This window comes from Pyrus communis, chromosome 5 (assembly GCF_963583255.1).
Source record: "Pyrus communis chromosome 5, drPyrComm1.1, whole genome shotgun sequence".
NCBI classification, from domain to species: Eukaryota; Viridiplantae; Streptophyta; class Magnoliopsida; order Rosales; family Rosaceae; genus Pyrus; species Pyrus communis.
The window spans coordinates 8,770,036-8,787,171 of record NC_084807.1 but is presented as its reverse complement, the minus strand read 5'-3'; the positions used below and the strand labels follow the sequence as shown (position 1 = coordinate 8,787,171).

Below are 17,136 nucleotides of genomic sequence, written 5' to 3'. Positions count from 1 at the left end.
ACAATCGTTAGCACCATTTGTAATCCCATATGAGTTATAGTTCAAATTCATTTGTGATCCATTTGTAATCCCATATGTATTGCAGGATCTTATATTGAGTTTCTATCTTTATGGTTGACAACAAGTTTGAATCAAGCTGAGCAAATATTCGGTATGTTTCAGTTTTATTGTTTTATAAACAAATAAGTACTTTGATTATTAGAGAACAAAAATGAAATTTATATGCTATGTATAGGAGTGTTCTTTTTCTTTTTCTGTTTTTTTAAACTAGAAACTACATTCCTACATGCACATACACCTAATGTTTATTCGAATTACTTTAGAGCATTAAAAGTGCATGCTTTTTTCTTTCTTTATCTTTTTATAGCAACTAGGTATGGATAAAAGTTGGATTAGTTTAACACATAGAAGATCTAATGAGTATCGGGTTGGCCAGTTTTTGGACTTTGTATTTGATAACAATATGGGTGACACAAGGATTTATTGTCCTTGCAAGAAATGTTACAATCGCTACTTTGTTGCAAGGGATGAGGCAATAGCACATATAATAATTGATTAATTGATGAGTTTATGTCAAATTACAAAAATTGGACCCACCATGGCAAAGCGTATCATTCAGTAAATTCCAACCAAGGTACTGCGATAGTTGTGGGTGATGATATATTTCAAATGGTACATGAGACATTTGGGCATCAAAATTTTGATTCAAATTCAAGGAACGATCAACCGACAACAAATGATCAAACCGCAGAAAATGATTAGAAAACAAATATGGTCATGGTAAAGGACCAAATGATGAAACTACAAATATTTTAAAATATTACAAGATATAGAATGTCCTTTGTATCCGAGGTGTAAAATGTTCACTAAGTTGTTCGGTTATAACATACAAAAATGTTTGTGGATGTATAGACAGGTCAATGACAATCTTGCTAACGAAACTGAAAGAAGCATTTTCCAATGAAGCAAATTTACCAACTACATATTATGATGCTCAAAAAAAAAAAACTCAAGACTTGGGTTTCACATACAAGACATGAGATTCATGTCCCAATAATTGTATGTTATTTCGAAATGAGTATGAGAATCTTGGAGAATGTGTCATTTATCCCCAATACAGGTATAAAATGATTGAGTATAAGCCTAATGATGATTTGAATGAAGATTGGTCTAATAATGTTATGAATGAAGTTCAATCTGATAAAGTTCATAATGTGATTAGAATAATACCAACCAAACAAATCAGATAGTTTCCATTGAAGTTAAGATTGCAAAGACTTTTTATGTCATAAAAAAACTGCTTCTCTTATGAAATGGCATGCAGAGAAGTGTAAAGATGATGATGTGTTAAGGCATCATGTAGACACAAGCATGAAAAACTTTTGATGCAAAGAGTCCAGATTTTGCCAATGAAGTTTGTAATATAAGCCTTGGTTTGGCATTGGATGATTTCAACACATTGAGAACAATGATCATACCTCACACTACGTGGCGTGTTGTCTTAATACCATATAATTCAGTAAATTCCAACCAAGGTACTGTGATAGTTGTGGGTGATGATATATTTCAAATGGTACATGAGACATTTGGGCATCAAAATTTTGATTCAAATTCAGGGAACAATCAACCGACAACAAATGATCAAGCCACAGAAAATGATTAGCAAACAAATATGGTCATGGTAAAGGGCCAAATGATGAAACTACAAATATTTTAAAATGTTACAAGATATAGAATGTCCTTTGTATCCGAGGTGTAAAAAGTTCACTAAGTTGTTCGGTTATAACATACAAAAATGTTTATGGATGGATAGACAGGTTAATGACAATCTTGCTAACGTTACTGAAAGAAGCATTTTCCAATGAAGCAAATATACCAACTACATATTATGATGCTCAAAAGAAAACTCAAGACTTGGGTTTCACGTACAAGACATGAGATTCATGTCCCAATAATTGTATGTTATTTCGAAATGAGTATGAGAATCTTAGAGAATGTGTCATTTATCACCACTATAGGTATAAAATGATTAAGGATAAGCCTAATGATGATTTGAATGAAGATTGGCCTAATAATGTTATGAATGAAGTTCAATCTGATAAAGTTCAAAATGTGATTAGAATAATACCAGCCAAACAAATCAGATAGTTTCCATTGAAGCTAAGATTGCAAAGACTTTTTATGTCATAAAAAACTGCTTCGCTTATGAAATGGCATGCAGAGAAGTGTAAAGATGATGATGTGTTAAGGCATCATGTAGACACAAGCATGAAAAACTTTGGATGCAAAGAGTCCAGATTTTGCCAATAAAGTTTGTAATATAAGTCTTGGTTTGGCATTGGATGATTTCAACACATTGAGAACAATGACCATACCTCACACTACGTGGCGTGTTGTCTTAATACCATATAATTGTCATCATGGATGAAACAACCCGTCCCAGAGTTTTTCGAAACAAAAGGGCATTTTTGTAATTTCACAAAAAATGGGATATTTTGAAATAGGTTTACTTTTGGGTCTTGTTTGGTGTGCCCAAAGGGCCCACCTTCAGTTTTTGTCTCTCGACCCAAAGCAACTCAACTCTCTCTCTCTTTCTCTCTCTTTCTCTCCCTCACTTTTCTCTCTTTTTCTCATCTCCCCTTTAACTTTCTCTCTATGCTCTCCCCTCCGGCAACCCACACCACAACAGTGACGATACCACCACCCCCACGACAAGTTTCTCGACCTCTCGACGTGGGAAGGAAACCAAACCCAGGTTCCTGGCGTGAACCGTAGGTTTTAGACGACATTCCCGGCCAACTTCGGCCACCACTTGGGAAACAAAAGGTATATTCATAAACTATTATTGGTGGTCTTCAATTTGGTGGGTAGATTGTAGGTTAGGGTGGAGAATCGGAGTTGAATAGAGCTCAGGAAACTCGGGTCTCCTTTTCCATCGAAACCAGTCTGAAATCGAGTCGACCTGACTGGGTAACCCAAAACCCGAGACCCTCTAAGCCAAGCCCAAACCCATTAAACCCAAGCCTTTGGACCGTGCAAACTCGGGTCCTCGACCCACTAAACCCAGCCCAAGTCTAATAGCCCTAAAGTCCAAACCCAAGGCCTCCGGCCCTATCTGAACCCAAACCCAAACTAGGCCCAAGCCTAACCTTGTAGCCTAAACCCATTAAACCCTTGGCCCAAAACCATCAGCCCAACCCATGTGGAACCAACCCAAATCCTAAGCCGAGCGTGGGTCCACGTATGGGCGCATATGTGTCTACCTTGGCCAGCGCGTGGAGCACATGCACCTCCACAGGAGGTACTGTGCTCTACCACCCTCCATGGCAACGCCGTTGACTTTTCTAGCGAACTTTACGGCGACCCAAATCGGGGCGTGGCCATCCCGCCGCCACCCCGTGGAGGCACGTAAGGGCGCGTGTGGCAATACGTGAGGGTACCCGAGGTCCCCCCTTACGTTTTTTGACGTCCTAAATCCGTTTATGACATTCGTTTTATGAAATTCAATAGTTATGGTAGATTTTTATTAATTGGACCCTTTATGTGCTTAGGTGCGATTATTAGCAGCGTTTCCGTCCTTCCTATTTCGCACGGCTCTTGACGACAAAGTATCTGTGAGTGGACCCCTTCCAAAATGCATGTTTTAATTGCTAGAAATACATACATGAAAAGCATGATTTAATGGTTACGTTTTATGAAACGTTTATGAGTAAATTGGATTTACGCTTATTGATATTTCACGCTTTATGAATTATCATGCTTTATCGACTTTACGTTCTTCGTGGTATATATGATTGATGACTATATACTATGAACATGATTTATGATATGATGTTTGAGCTACTGAGCTTCGTTGAGATATATATACTTATACTTTGGAAATATTATGTTCAATGAGTTTTGTGCTTATCTAGTGGTCACTATATGCCTACGGGCAAATGTTATCTATATATGGCTTCGGTCGGGTAATGTAGGGGTCTACAGATCGAATGATATCTATATATGGCTTCGATTGGGTGATGTAAGGGCCTATGGGTCGAATGAAGGCCTTCAGGTGAATGAAGAGTTTTATATGCCTTCGGGCGATACTGATACCACTATTTAACACACTATTTATGATATATATTTTATGAAGGTTTTATGACATGTTAGGGTTCTCGGAAAACCTATTACATATTATACTATTGAGTTTTCATAAATTTTGGGGGTCAGTACGTTGTTGAATAACTGTTTTAGTATTACTTATATATCAACTTAGTCCACTCATGTTTTGTTTTGCACCCCCCTCAGGACTTAGAATCCAGGCGTATAATCCCGGCGTCAAGGCACTTCCGCATCGGCATCTTCGAGTCCTCTTGGTGGGGGGCCCATCCTTTTGTTCATTCAATTTTATATTATTCCTGTTTAGTGTCTCTGTTTAGTTGTATGCTCTGAACACGTTCCTCAATTGCATATTCACTATAATTAAATTGATAACTTTTATTTATGTTCGTTACTTTTCATGCATCCTAATATGGCTTCATCACCTTCTAGTGTCAGCTAGCACGTGCCTATTCTGGTGTTTGGTCAATATCAGGGTCGAGCGTGTCAATGGATATGCATGAAGCAGCCTTTCTATATATTATATGTGCTCACAGATGGCTCGAGAGCACCTAGTAATAAGATTGATGTATATTTACAACCATTGATTGAGGAGTTCAAAGGAATTGTGGCATGAAGGTGTACATACTTATGATGCCTTAAGCAATTAGATGTTTAAACTACATGCTGCATTGTTTTGGACTTTTGTGACTTTCCTACATATGGAAATTTATCGGATTGGAGCATTAAAGGTGGGAAAGCATGTCCTTCTTGCTAGAGCTGACATTTTGGACCCAACCCGTTAATATTAGTATTTGGGTGGATGCTTAACGAGTCGGGTCGCTAACGAGTGAACCCGTTAACAACCCGTTAAATAACGGGTCACTTTGGGTCAACCCATTAGACCCGTTAGTTGAGAATGTTTTAGTAATTTCAGTAAAGTCTTACAACAAAAAATAAACTATGCAAAATAATAATAATAATAATAATAATAATAGTTGTTAACGGGTTCAGGTGACCCGTTAAGCTTAACGGGTTAGGTTCGGATGACCCGTTAACTTAACAGGTCGGATTGAACCAGACCCAAACGCAACAAACACGACCCGTTTACAGGTCTACTTCTTGCAATAAGAACACAAGATCTCGTTGGCTGACTAATAGAAGAAATTATTGCCACACAGGTCACCTTAGGTACTTAGCCATAAGTCATAAGTTTCGAAAAGATAAGGCATCTTTTGATGGCACACAAGAATGAGGACGTGCACCACCTAAATTTCTGGTACTGATGTGAAAAGACAATTACAAAGGATACTCACAGAGTGTAAAAAGGAAGGCATTCGAAAAAGGAAAATAGATGAACTTAAGAATAAAAATGATCGATCATTATGGAAGAATAAAAGTATTTATGTTTTTTAGTTACTGTATTGAGAACATAATTTGGTTCATCATAATCTGGATGTCATGCATATTGAAAAGATTTTTTCTGAAAATATGCATTAGACATTGTTAGGTGTTGCTAAAATGACTAAGGATAATTTGAAATCACAACTTGATTTGCAAGAGCTGAGCATCAAAAAACCATTACACCCCCAAGAACGAGGTAAGAGTAAAGGTTTACCTACCTCCTGCTTATTTTACTATGAATAAAGAAAATAAAGATGTGTTCATAAAAGTATTGAAGGAAGTAAAGGTTTCAGACGGTTAAGCTTCAAATATTTTTCGTCGTGTAAACATAAAGGAGCGTAGTCTTTGGAGTCTTAAAAGCCATGACCAGCATATACTAATGCAACAATTACTTCCTGTAGCTGCACATAGAGCTTTGCCTAAAACTGTTGTTGAGGTATTAATCGAGTTGACCTATTTCTTTAGACAACTTTGCTCAAAAGTGAACATGTTATCTGATTTTGAACATGTTCAAGATCAGATTGTCCATGCACTTTTTCATTTGGAGAAGATCTTTCCACTGTCTTTCTTTGATGTAATGGAACATTTGTTTATCCATCTAGCTGAGGAAGCATTAATTGTTGGAGCTATTCAATTTTATGGCTGTATACTATTGAGAGGTTCGTAAATATGCTAATGTAATTTTAATTTCATCTTAATCAAATATGTTTATATATATTTTTTAATATAACTTACCAGATTTTATTTTAATTACATTGTTTTGTAGGTATTTATTAACACTTCAAAATTATGCGTGTAATCATGCGCACCCTGAGGCCTTAATTGCTGAGGGGTACTTAATGGAAGAATGCATGAATTTTTGTGCACGATACTTAAAATGAAGTTAAAACCAAACTTGATGGATTAGTTCGTAACTTACCCGTAATCAGAATTAATTTACGGAATTGAATTCCTATTACAGGATACACATTTGTTTATGTAATCTTAGGAAATCAAAATACATGTGAGGTTCACGCGCATTAAGGAATCCAACTCCTAATTTTGGAGGAATTGGACTCCCTACATGAGGGAGGTATTTCAATTCCTTGACACTTGAGGAATCTGGAATGCATTTCTTCTACCAATTATGCCCTCACTTGTTTCTGATTATCCTAACATTGCTCTTCATTTGACACTCATTATGCCATCTTTTAATAAATAAATAAAACCTATTTAAATATTTTTATATAAATAAATTTTATTATATAAATTTAATTAAGAATTTAATTTAATTAATTAGTAAGAAAATAATTTATTTATGTAAGAGCAATTTAGTAATCAATCTAGTTTTCATTCCAATTGAAGTGAATTAGTAAACAATTTATACGAACTCAACATCATTCCTATTCCGATTCCAGGCAGTTTTAGTAAACAACTTCAACAAGAATCTGATTATGATTCCACCTCATTCTAATTCCTCCTCAATTCAATTCATCCTCATTCTAATTCCTCCTCAATTCAATTCATCTTAATTTAATTATGGATTAGTAAACGTCTCCTGAAAGTCGTTGTGACACCTTAGTCGCATGATGCCGTTGCCACCACACAAACCCACCAAGACAACCTTTGTAAAAAAAGCAAAGGGAATCTCTCCCTCTCCCACTTGATTTTCCGTTGACAATAGGACTTGATTACGGTATATGCATTTATTTAATATATTTGTGTGTGTTGCCACCACACAAACCCACCAAGACAACCTTTGTAAAAAAGCAAAGGGAATCTCTCCCCCTCCCACTTGATTTTCCATTGACAATAGGACTTGATTACGGTATATGCATTTATTTAATATATGTGTGTGTATATATATATATATATTTATATATAAGGTAAAAATTGTCACATATATATTTACCAAAAAAGAAAGAAAAAGTCCCATTTTTCACATTTAGTTTTAGGTTCGACTCTAAGAGGTGTTGATTTAGGCTAAGCTAACTAATAAGTCAACCTTAATAATTAAGAATATCACTAAATTGTAATACTACTTATATCTTCAATTCATAAAAGACTTGTAGCTAAGTTGGTTAAAAGTATTCTTCTTTGCACCTAATATCCGAAGTTCAAATTTTATGCTTCCCTATATCACTTGTATTAAGAAAAGTTTGGCATCTTCCAATTTATGTCACTATCAAATTCGCACGTTGCCCCAGTTTTACCAAGCTGTCATGCATTATGGTTGTAAGGAACCTGATTTCGTTTTCTTGGCTGAGTGAAAAAAGAGAGGGCATATGTACCTTCATGTTGCTCCAATTGCTTTTAAGTCGATGCGGTAGACTATCTTTATTTGCTTGACCAAGAAAGGACATTAGTATCACCTTATCTCTATGATCAGCAGAGTAATTACCAGCAAGAGAACTGAGTTCGTCCATGGCTCTCGTTAGAGCTCGAGAAGCCTCGTCTTCCGATTCTAGTACTTATCACGTGTTCTTGAGTTTTAGAGGCGAAGACACTCGCAAGACTTTTACCGACCACCTCTATGAAGCCTTTGTCAGTGCAGGCCTTCGAACTTTCCGAGATGATGATGAACTTGAGAGAGGGGAAGATATTAAGTTGGAGCTGCCGATAGCAATCCAACACTCTCAAAGTTCAGTCATAGTGTTTTCAAAAGACTACGCTTCTTCCAAGTGGTGCCTTGACGAGCTTGTGATGATCCTTGAACGGAAGAAGGCGTCTAAAAATATAGTTATACCAGTGTTTTATGACATTGATCCATCGGAGGTGAGGAAGCAGACTGGATCATTTGCGAAAGCATTTTCTAGACACCAAAAAAATCGATCTTTGAGCAAGGACAGGGTAAATGGATGGAGGGCAGCACTTGCAGAAGTTGCAGATCTAGCAGGGATGGTCTTACAAAATGAAAATGATGGGTAAACTCCTACTACAACTGATTTATTTTTATGAAGTTTCAGTAATTAGATTATCTTTTTATTGCTAGCTAGTGGATTAACTTTGTCACTAAATTACCTCTTATATACATTATAATTTTGATCATTTGAAGTCATTTCGATTGCAATTTTTTAGGCATGAGGCGAAGTTTATCAAGAAAATTGTTAAAGTGATCGAAGCCAAATTAAGTCGCACGCCATTAAGTGTTGCCCCTTACCTGGTTGGTATCAATTCTCGAGTAGAAGAGATTACTTTATGGTTACAAGATGGATCATCCAATGTTGGCATATTTGTAATTTGTGGTATTGGTGGAATAGGGAAGACAACCATTGCGCAAGTTGTTTACAATTCAAATTTTTCAAGATTTGAAGGAAGAAGTTTCCTTGAAAACATCAGGGAAATTTCTGAAAGACCTAATGGCTTGGTACAAGTTCAAATGCAACTTCTCTATGATATATTGGGTGGGAGAGAAGTGAAGATACATAGTATTAGCGAGGGAATAATTAAGATTAAAGATGTCATTAGCTGCAAAAAAGTTCTTCTCGTTCTTGATGATGTAGATCATACGAGCCAATTAGATGCAATACTTAGAATGCAAGATTGGTTTTATCCAGGAAGTAAAATCATTATAACAACTAGGCGTGCAGGGTTGTTAAAGTCTCAGAAGGCTGTTAAGGTACATAATGTTCAAACTTTAAATCATGTTGAATCATTGGAGCTCTTTAGTTGGCATGCTTTTGGACAAGACCATCCAATTGATGGTTACATCGAACTTTCAGAAAGAGTAGTAAGGCATAGCGGTGGACTTCCATTGGCTCTTCAAGTTTTTGGTTCCTCTCTATCGGGGCAAAATTTAGATGTATGGGAAAGTGCATTGAAGAAATTGGAAGCTATTCCAAACAGTGACATCATGAATAAGCTCAAATTAAGCTACGAATCCTTACAAGATGACCATGACAAAAATTTATTCCTCCACATTGCATGTTTCTTTATTGGAAAGGATAAGGATGTCATTGTCAAGATACTAGATGGATGCGGCTTCTTTACAATTGTTGGCATTCAAAATCTCATCGACCGATGTTTGGTAACAGTTGATGAATATAATAAAGTGAAGATGCATCAAATGATTCGGGACATGGGAAGAGAAATTGTTCGCCAAGAATCGAAAGAGCCTGAGAAACGTAGCAGATTATGGAATCATAAGGATTCTCTCAATGTCTTGAGAGAAAAGAATGTAAGAAATTTCCTTTTGTAATTATGGATGAATTTTCCTCTTTTTGTGTTTAAGTGTGTGTTACCAATCCAAATTCTTTTGTTTTTCTTTCTTCTTTTGTATTAGGGTTCAAAAAAAATTGAAGGTCTTGCCCTGAACATGCATCCTGCGGACTGCCCTTCAAGAAAATCGAATATGGTTGTCTTGGAAACCAAGGCATTTAAAAGGATGGTCAAGTTGAGATTCCTCCAGCTTAGTTATGTACAACTTAATGGATGCTATGAAGAATTTCCTAATGGATTGAGATGGTTGCATTGGCTTAAATTCCCCTTAGACTCTATACCCAGCGATCTTCTTTTAGAGAGCATGGTTGTTCTTGAAATGCACTACAGCAGCCTAAGACAAATATGGAAGGGAATAAAGGTATTGAACTTTTGTTTTGTTCTTCTGTTGTAGGGAATCTAGGGATTTATATGCGCTAATATTAACGGGAATTGTTATTAGCACTCCAAACTTTCTATATTTATAATGAAAAATACACTTATGAGGAGTGCAAAATGAGATTTTTGGAGTGCCAAGAACAATTCCCATATTAACTCTTTTTTAACGCCAATTATTAATCCCATGCTTTCTTGCATTTTATCGTTTTACAGTATCTTCCAGCATTAAAGATCCTTGATCTCAGCCATTCCCATGATCTCATTGAAACCGCTGACTTTTCATCGGTCCCCAATCTAGAAAGATTTATTCTTGAAGATTGTGTAAGCTTGGTTTATGTCCATGAATCCATTGGAAATCTAGAGAAGCTTGTTTACTTGAATATGAAAGGTTGCAGAAATATTACAAAGCTTCCAAAGAGCATTTCTATGCTTAAATCACTCGAAACACTTATTGTATCTGGTTGTTCGAGTCTTAATGAATTTTCCATGGAAATGGGAAAGATGGAATCTCTAAAAGTGTTTCTAGGAGATGAAATTCCAATAAGTAGATTACACACTACCACTTTTCCTCACACTTTAGTGGTTTTAAGTCTAACGGAATGCAATCTTTCTGATGATGCTTTTCCAAGGGATTTTGGTAACTTACCCTCATTGCAGAGTTTGGATCTAAGTAGCAATCCAATTTGTAGCCTACCAGATTGCATCAGAGGCCTCACGAAGCTCAATCACCTTGCATTTTCCCGGTGTTCAAAGCTCAAATCGCTTGTGGGGCTACCGAGAGTTACAGAATTAGTTACAGTACATTCTGAATCCTTGGAAAAAATAACATTTCAAACAATTTCGTGCATCCCGGAGAGGTTTATGCATGGTTACAACTTTAAACTTGCTGAGATTGAGTACTGGTATAAGTTAGAACCCATTGAAAGAGTTGATGTAGAAATGATCAAACTTTTGGGATTGTGCAACTTGGAATCCATGAAAGCCATCAGGATGTTCATCCCAGATATGCTATATCGGGATGGCATGATCCGTCCCCTTGAGGTGCTTCTCTCTCTCTATCTCTCTCTCTCTCTCTCACAAGAATGCTATATGTAACCCCAATTGTTTTTCCAAATTTGCATGACATGCTCACACTGCTGGTATTTAACGCAATGATGGTTTGTGTATTATCATGTGACATGTAAGCTAGAGAAAGAAAAGTTGGGAAGAACTAAATTTTGGTAAAACAACTAATTACTGTTTGCTATCTGGCATAGGGATTGTATGAATATGGTATATTCAGCACATTTCTTCCTGGAAACGAGGTTCCAGGCCGGTTCAGTCATACAAGTAAAGGGTCCTCAATATCTTTTACTTTGCCTTCACTTCCTAATTTCAAGATCCAAGGATTGAATATCTTCTCCGTCTATGCAAATTCTGGTGTGTATAATTTTTCTGGTATGCCTAATCCAGTAATGATCAAAATAAGTAACAAAAGCAAGAATCTTAATTGGATCTATGGCCCCTCCTGCTACGGCATTCCTGATGATGGAAACGACATGACATGGTTAAGCCACTGGAAGTTTGGGAATCGATTAGAATGTGGCGATGAAGTGACTGTTTCAATATTTACACATTCTCCATTTCTAGTGAAAGAGTGCGGCATCCAACTTGTGCACGAGCGAGAAGTTGAGATCATGAGCATCCAAGACTACAACATAGACCCTTGCCATCCCTTTTATGAGGATTTGGAAGAATTTGTTCCAGGAACCTACTTCCTGTGGGGTGGACCCATGGTGAAAGATAAAGACTATGTTTTTAGTTGGCAAAAGGAAGATTGGTTCCGCAGCATCTTTGGAGACTCTAATGAAGAGAATGGTATGTTGTTTAGCAAAGTTGTTCGTACTCTCACTTTGTCATCCGGCATTGTTCTTGTTTGTGCTTTAAAATACGATATATATCAATCTTAGTGTACACATGTAAGTCCATATCCACTTGCATTTTTGAAGAACTTGCTGTATTGATTGTATTGATCTCTTGGACTGTCTGGTATTTGTGTTTTGTCTAGACCAAGAAAAAGGGCAGCAGGTGGGCGATAAGCCGCTTGCGATTGCAGTTGCAGCAGCAGAAGCATTGGTAGAAGCAGAGAGAGCAAGCAATACCGGCGGTCGAAGAAGCTGCAAGATTTTCGTTATATTCACCGCTGTCTTCTTTCTCTTCGTTTCTTTAGTATTCTCTCGCTTTCCTCTCTCTCGGTCATGAAAGACATTTGTTATACTTGACACAATCATCTTTGCCCTCCCTCTGTGCTATCAAATTACTTTATCTGAATAATTGTAATGGGTGGATTTATAATTTCTTATCGGTTGCCATGGCAGCCGCCCATCCTTATCTCTTTCCCTCTTCCTCAATACCGATTTTATGTAAGACTAATCTCTTAAAAGGGTTTAGGGTTCATCCAATTTCATGAATACATGTAAGTGACCTTTACCAGAATGGTAGAAAGGAATTGGGCTCTTACATAATGATGTGGATTCAAACTTCATCGGAGACTAATTTAACAAACTTTATCGTTCGAAAAAAAAAAAATTCATGAATACATGAATCCCTTTTCTCGCCGATTCTTCATAAATACCATAAAGAGTAGATTATTCAATTTTCATGTTTTCCTTATTAAATAAAATGAAACCTTCAGTTACCCATTAATTTAGAAAATACATTTGAAATAATGACTTTATGAGTCATCACTTTATGAGTCATCATCAAAATGAAACCTTCAGTTACCCATTAATTTAGTGTTTTCCTTATTAAACAATGGGTCAAAATGTTTTGACAAAAAATTAAGGATATTTTTTTCATTTTATCCTTATTTAATGGAGATTTTTCAAGGAATAACCAAAATGATTGATGATGAACAAACTTAGTGACCACTTTAATTGATTTCAAATTTCAGAGACCAAAGTGAAGAGATGAAATCTTAAAGATTAGTTTGGCTAAAAAGCCATTGCTATATAAATACATAGATTATAGACCGAATCTATAAACATGTATTCTCAATGCTCGTAAATTCTTGACCAAAAAAATAATATTAGTAAATTAATATTTTTAATTTTTATGCACATGTAAAATGTAAGTATAGTAAACCTGCAAAATGGCCAGCAAGAATCAATATGAGCTCAAAATATACTCAACTATTAAATTCGCCCCAGTTGAGCTCAAAATTGCTTAGTCACATAACGGGTAAGTCATAAAACTCATCACCTATAAGAGTCAAACATGAGACTTCTTTAAGTAGAGAAAAATATTTTAGACCGTAGTGCTAGTGGCATTTCCCCTATATAAGTTTGATTATTATAAGAAGGTATTTATCAATTTACCCCCTGAAGTTGTGAGGATTGGCCAAATTCCCCCTCAACTTTAATTTTGGCCAATTTCTTTCCTCAACTCTCATAATAGTCAATTTTCCCCTTGTTGTTAAATTTTCTGACTTTTCCATCTATTCTTCTGTTAAGTATGTCATGTACTATCCATGTGACCGCCTTGAAGGGCAAAAATGTCATTTTATCCAAACATTCTATCTTCTTATTTTCCTCCAAACTTTCTATTTTCTTCCTTTTCTCCGAGCCGAGCTCGTTTTGGTTCCACCGGTACTCCATCGACGCGATTTCTTCCTCCACCTTCATCATCTTCTTCCTCTTCAGAACCCTCTCATCAGTCATCTCCTCCGCTTCCTATTCCACTGCTAAACCTCTTCACTTTCCCCTTCGGCCCATCGATTTTTGCCCTTTTCTACGTTTTTGACCTTCCACCTCTCCCAGCTCCCTTCTCCTTCTCACTCTCCCTCGTCTCCTTGGCCACCCACATTGCCCAGCCTCTCTTCTCTAGCTCGTTCGCTTCATTTTTGCCCCAGGAGGCTCCGATTCGACAGACGACAATTCCCTTGCCCGAGCTAAGCTTCCAGTGGGTTTCCTGATGTTTTTGGGTGCAGCGGCACTGTTGGGGTTTGTTGTAGTGGCGTCGGTGTGTTGGGGGTTTGGGGATGGGTTTCGACAATTATGGAGAATGAGATTTAGGGGTTTTGTGATGGGTTTGCTTTATGGGCTGTATTAGGTGTATAATTGCAGGTGGGTTTTGGAGTTTCATTATTCAAGTCAGTTTTTTTGCTACTTTTATACAAAATTGAAATGGAAGGGTTTCATGGGAGGGTTAGCAGGCATCGCCATCGGTTGGCTATGATTTGAAATGTTTCATGGGAGGGCTTATTGGTGCCATGGAGCCATGGATTGTAAGCGGTGTCGAAGGTCATTGCCACGCTAAAGAACTAAGGTGCTTCTCTCCTTTTGGTCAATTTCTCTTTTGGTGAAGAGGTGCTTCTCTAACAAAGAAGAATCTAGGTGGGAGTAGAAAACATGGATGGAGAAAGGAAGAAGATAGAAGGTGTAGAGAAAATGACATTTTTGCCCTTAAAAGGCGGTCACGTGGATAACACGTGATATACTTAACGAAATCATAGATAGAAAATTCAGAAAAGTGAACAACAATGGGGAAATTGACTAATTATGAGAGTTGAGGGGGGAAATTGACTAATCTTTACAAGTTTAGAGGGTAGATCAACGAATACCTCTATTATACAAGCACAAAAAATCCAACTCATTTGAAATACCTTATGCATGAGAAATTTTTCCATGTTTTGGGTTCATTAGCTGACCTGGAGTTCCACCAACCATAACTTGACACCTATTCACCAACTCATTTATCTTACTTTTTTCTTTCTTCCCCTATTTTCACATGTTGGGCCTCAGAAGCCCTAATTTGCGCCTTGATGATCCATTACCCATCCAAAGCTTCCTTTCATCTCACAAGGGCAAGAGGATTTTCCAAATGCATCTATAATTTATGTCAAGACATTAATTTCTTGGAGCAGAAGGCTCCACAACCAAGTCACACAATGCATCAATAATTGACAACGAGACCTTATAATGCATTAACAGAGCAAAGTTACCCGCAAGTTAGTCACGTAATGCATCAATAATTGGCAATCATTAACAATTTTACAAAGCATATGAGCGACGGTTGCTAGCACAATTCTATTTACCCAACTCTTTTTTATCAAGGGAAAAGTGAATTGCTCAACTGTAATTGTGTGATACAAAAATATTAAATCAGCCATTACACCACAGAGTGAGTTTGAGTTCCGTCAATTTCTTAATCTGACACTTAATTTTTATCGTTTGACCAAAAAAAAAAAAAAAAACAAGATCAGCCACTTTATCACGTGCCGTTCCCTCCCCATCATGCCCGCCATGCTTTGTTTAGAGTGAGAGCATTGGTAGGTGGTCCTAATTAAAATCACCCACCGGCCCACCCCAAATTCATTTATTAATCAATAATCCCCCTCACAAAAATTAATACATTTTATTTTGATTAATTAAATATCCAAAATAGTAATGGAAATTAATTTCAACTTTTTCTTTGCCTCAAAAACAAAAAATTCCCATAGTTTATGGTCAAATTTCCACACGACCCATCAACTGAGAGACCGCCACGTGTTTCACACGTCAGCAAACTCGAAACTCGTCGCGGTGAAGATAGAACTGCTGCTGATGCGGACGGTGTTGCTGTGGTTGCTCTTGCGGTGCCTGCTGCTGGGAAGCCTCCTTCTGGCGACGAAGCTCCAGAACCTTCCGGTGCGAGTTCGAGTGCTGAGTCAGCACGAATGTCGGACTCGCCGCCGGCCGGTACTCGGGCACGAGCCGACCCGACTTGTACCGGACCCCGCACGCGTTGCAGAGCGTCTTGGGGCCCATCGGTCCTCCCCGCCACTGCGGCGTCTTCTCCGAGGCGCAGTGCGTGCACCTGAGCGGTGAAGGGGACGCTTCCGACGGCTCTCTCCTAGGCCTGTTGGGCCTCGCGGGGGAGTTTTGGGGGTCAGGCGGGCCGGCCCATTTGGAGAGTTTGGTGCGGACCCGACTGGGAAACATGAACGACGCTTCGTTTTGGAAGGATGCGGAACCGGCTAGGTCGGTGGCGGGGACGTCGGTCAAGGAGTCGTCGATGAAGCGCGATAGCCACTCCAGTTCCGCCACGTCATCACTCTACAGCAACCCAGAAACAAAACCAGAATTAGAAAACGTCATAAAAATATGAAAATGGGGAAATTGAATGGAGAAAGGGTAATGTGGGAATTACGGGGACACAGAGGTTGTTGGTGAAGTCGGTGTAGGTGGTGGCGGGGGCGAAAAGGGAGGTGGTGGTGGTGCCGTGGAGGTGGTCAAGTGGCGGCGGATGGTGGTGGAGGTCCATGGAGTTGGTGGAGGAAGCAGTGGAGGGTGAGAAAAGGGCGTCGTTTGACAAATCCAGAAGGTCGTCGACGGGGAAGAAGTCTTCCATTTTTATTCTTTTATTTATTATTTCGCTTTGCAGTTCTACAGAGAGAGAGCGAGTGAGAGGGCAGTGACTCAGTGAGACCGAGGAAAGTGAGTGAGTTAAGAGAAATGGGGTTTGGGTGTGAGTTGCTTCTCTCTGGCTCTCTCAGGCTCAGCTCTCGAGAGAGAGAGAGAGAGAGGTTGAAGGGTGGGGTTTGATATATTGATGGAGGAGGGAGCAGAGGAACGTGAGGAGAGAGAGTGGCGAGTGTTTTTAATTGGGGCTCTGGCTTTTTTTTCTGTGCAGAGAGAGAGAGAGGGGCAGAGAGAGCACATTAGTGCTGCACAGTACGCCAGTACGCCAGTACGCTTCTACAACCCTCCAAAGACCCCAGTATGGATAAATAAATTAACAAGTATTTTTTTTGTTTTTTTTTTTTTGAATTTATTAAAGTAGATGTTAAATTAGAAAATCAGTTTGAATCACTATGTAATGTAAAAATAACATTCATCCAGTAGAGTATCACTTGCAAATAAATTGTCATTTATATTTTATTTTTCATTTGTGATGATGCTACTCATGCAACATAGGTACAAAACTGCCCATCAGTTGTACAGTATAATAAACCTAGGCTAGAGGGTACCAATGGAGACATCTCCAAAACGATCAATAATACAATGTTATGTTTTCCAGCGTTGGATTTGGAACTCTTATAATTTTATGGGATTCATG

At 38.1% G+C, this 17,136-nt stretch overlaps 2 protein-coding genes across 2 annotated transcripts; one reads left to right on the top strand and one right to left on the bottom strand.

Annotated features, from left to right (window-relative positions):
• Positions 1-7,744: 7,744 nt before the first annotated feature.
• On the top strand, positions 7,745-12,583 carry LOC137733733 (disease resistance protein RUN1-like). Its single transcript, XM_068472897.1, has 6 exons — positions 7,745-8,387; positions 8,542-9,640; positions 9,746-10,042; positions 10,273-11,100; positions 11,316-11,916; positions 12,107-12,583. Exons 1-6 carry the CDS (start codon positions 7,888-7,890, stop codon positions 12,298-12,300), a joined length of 3,519 nt encoding a protein of 1,172 aa, XP_068328998.1. The 5' UTR covers positions 7,745-7,887; the 3' UTR covers positions 12,301-12,583.
• Positions 12,584-15,385: 2,802 nt separating this feature from the next.
• On the bottom strand, positions 15,386-16,577 carry LOC137733732 (GATA transcription factor 4-like). The gene is made up of 2 exons (XM_068472896.1): positions 16,228-16,577; positions 15,386-16,133 (listed from the first exon to the last, which is right to left on the bottom strand). The coding sequence occupies exons 1-2, from the start codon at positions 16,426-16,428 to the stop codon at positions 15,597-15,599; spliced, it is 738 nt and encodes a 245-aa protein (XP_068328997.1). The 5' UTR covers positions 16,429-16,577; the 3' UTR covers positions 15,386-15,596.
• Positions 16,578-17,136: the final 559 nt, after the last annotated feature.

What these genes read in the sequence shown, in the direction of transcription:
- LOC137733733 (XM_068472897.1), top strand. Translation starts at nt 7,888, where the DNA reads ATGGCTCTCGTTAGAGCTCGAGAAGCCTCGTCTTCCGATTCTAGTACT. An exon ending in TTACAAAATGAAAATGATGG is followed by an intron (nt 8,388 to 8,541) that starts GTAAACTCCTAC and finishes GCAATTTTTTAG; the next exon opens with GCATGAGGCGAAGTTTATCA. An exon ending in AAATATGGAAGGGAATAAAG is followed by an intron (nt 10,043 to 10,272) that starts GTATTGAACTTT and finishes ATCGTTTTACAG; the next exon opens with TATCTTCCAGCATTAAAGAT.
- LOC137733732 (XM_068472896.1), bottom strand. Translation starts at nt 16,428, where the DNA reads ATGGAAGACTTCTTCCCCGTCGACGACCTTCTGGATTTGTCAAACGAC. An exon ending in CCAACAACCTCTGTGTCCCC is followed by an intron (nt 16,134 to 16,227) that starts GTAATTCCCACA and finishes GGGTTGCTGTAG; the next exon opens with AGTGATGACGTGGCGGAACT.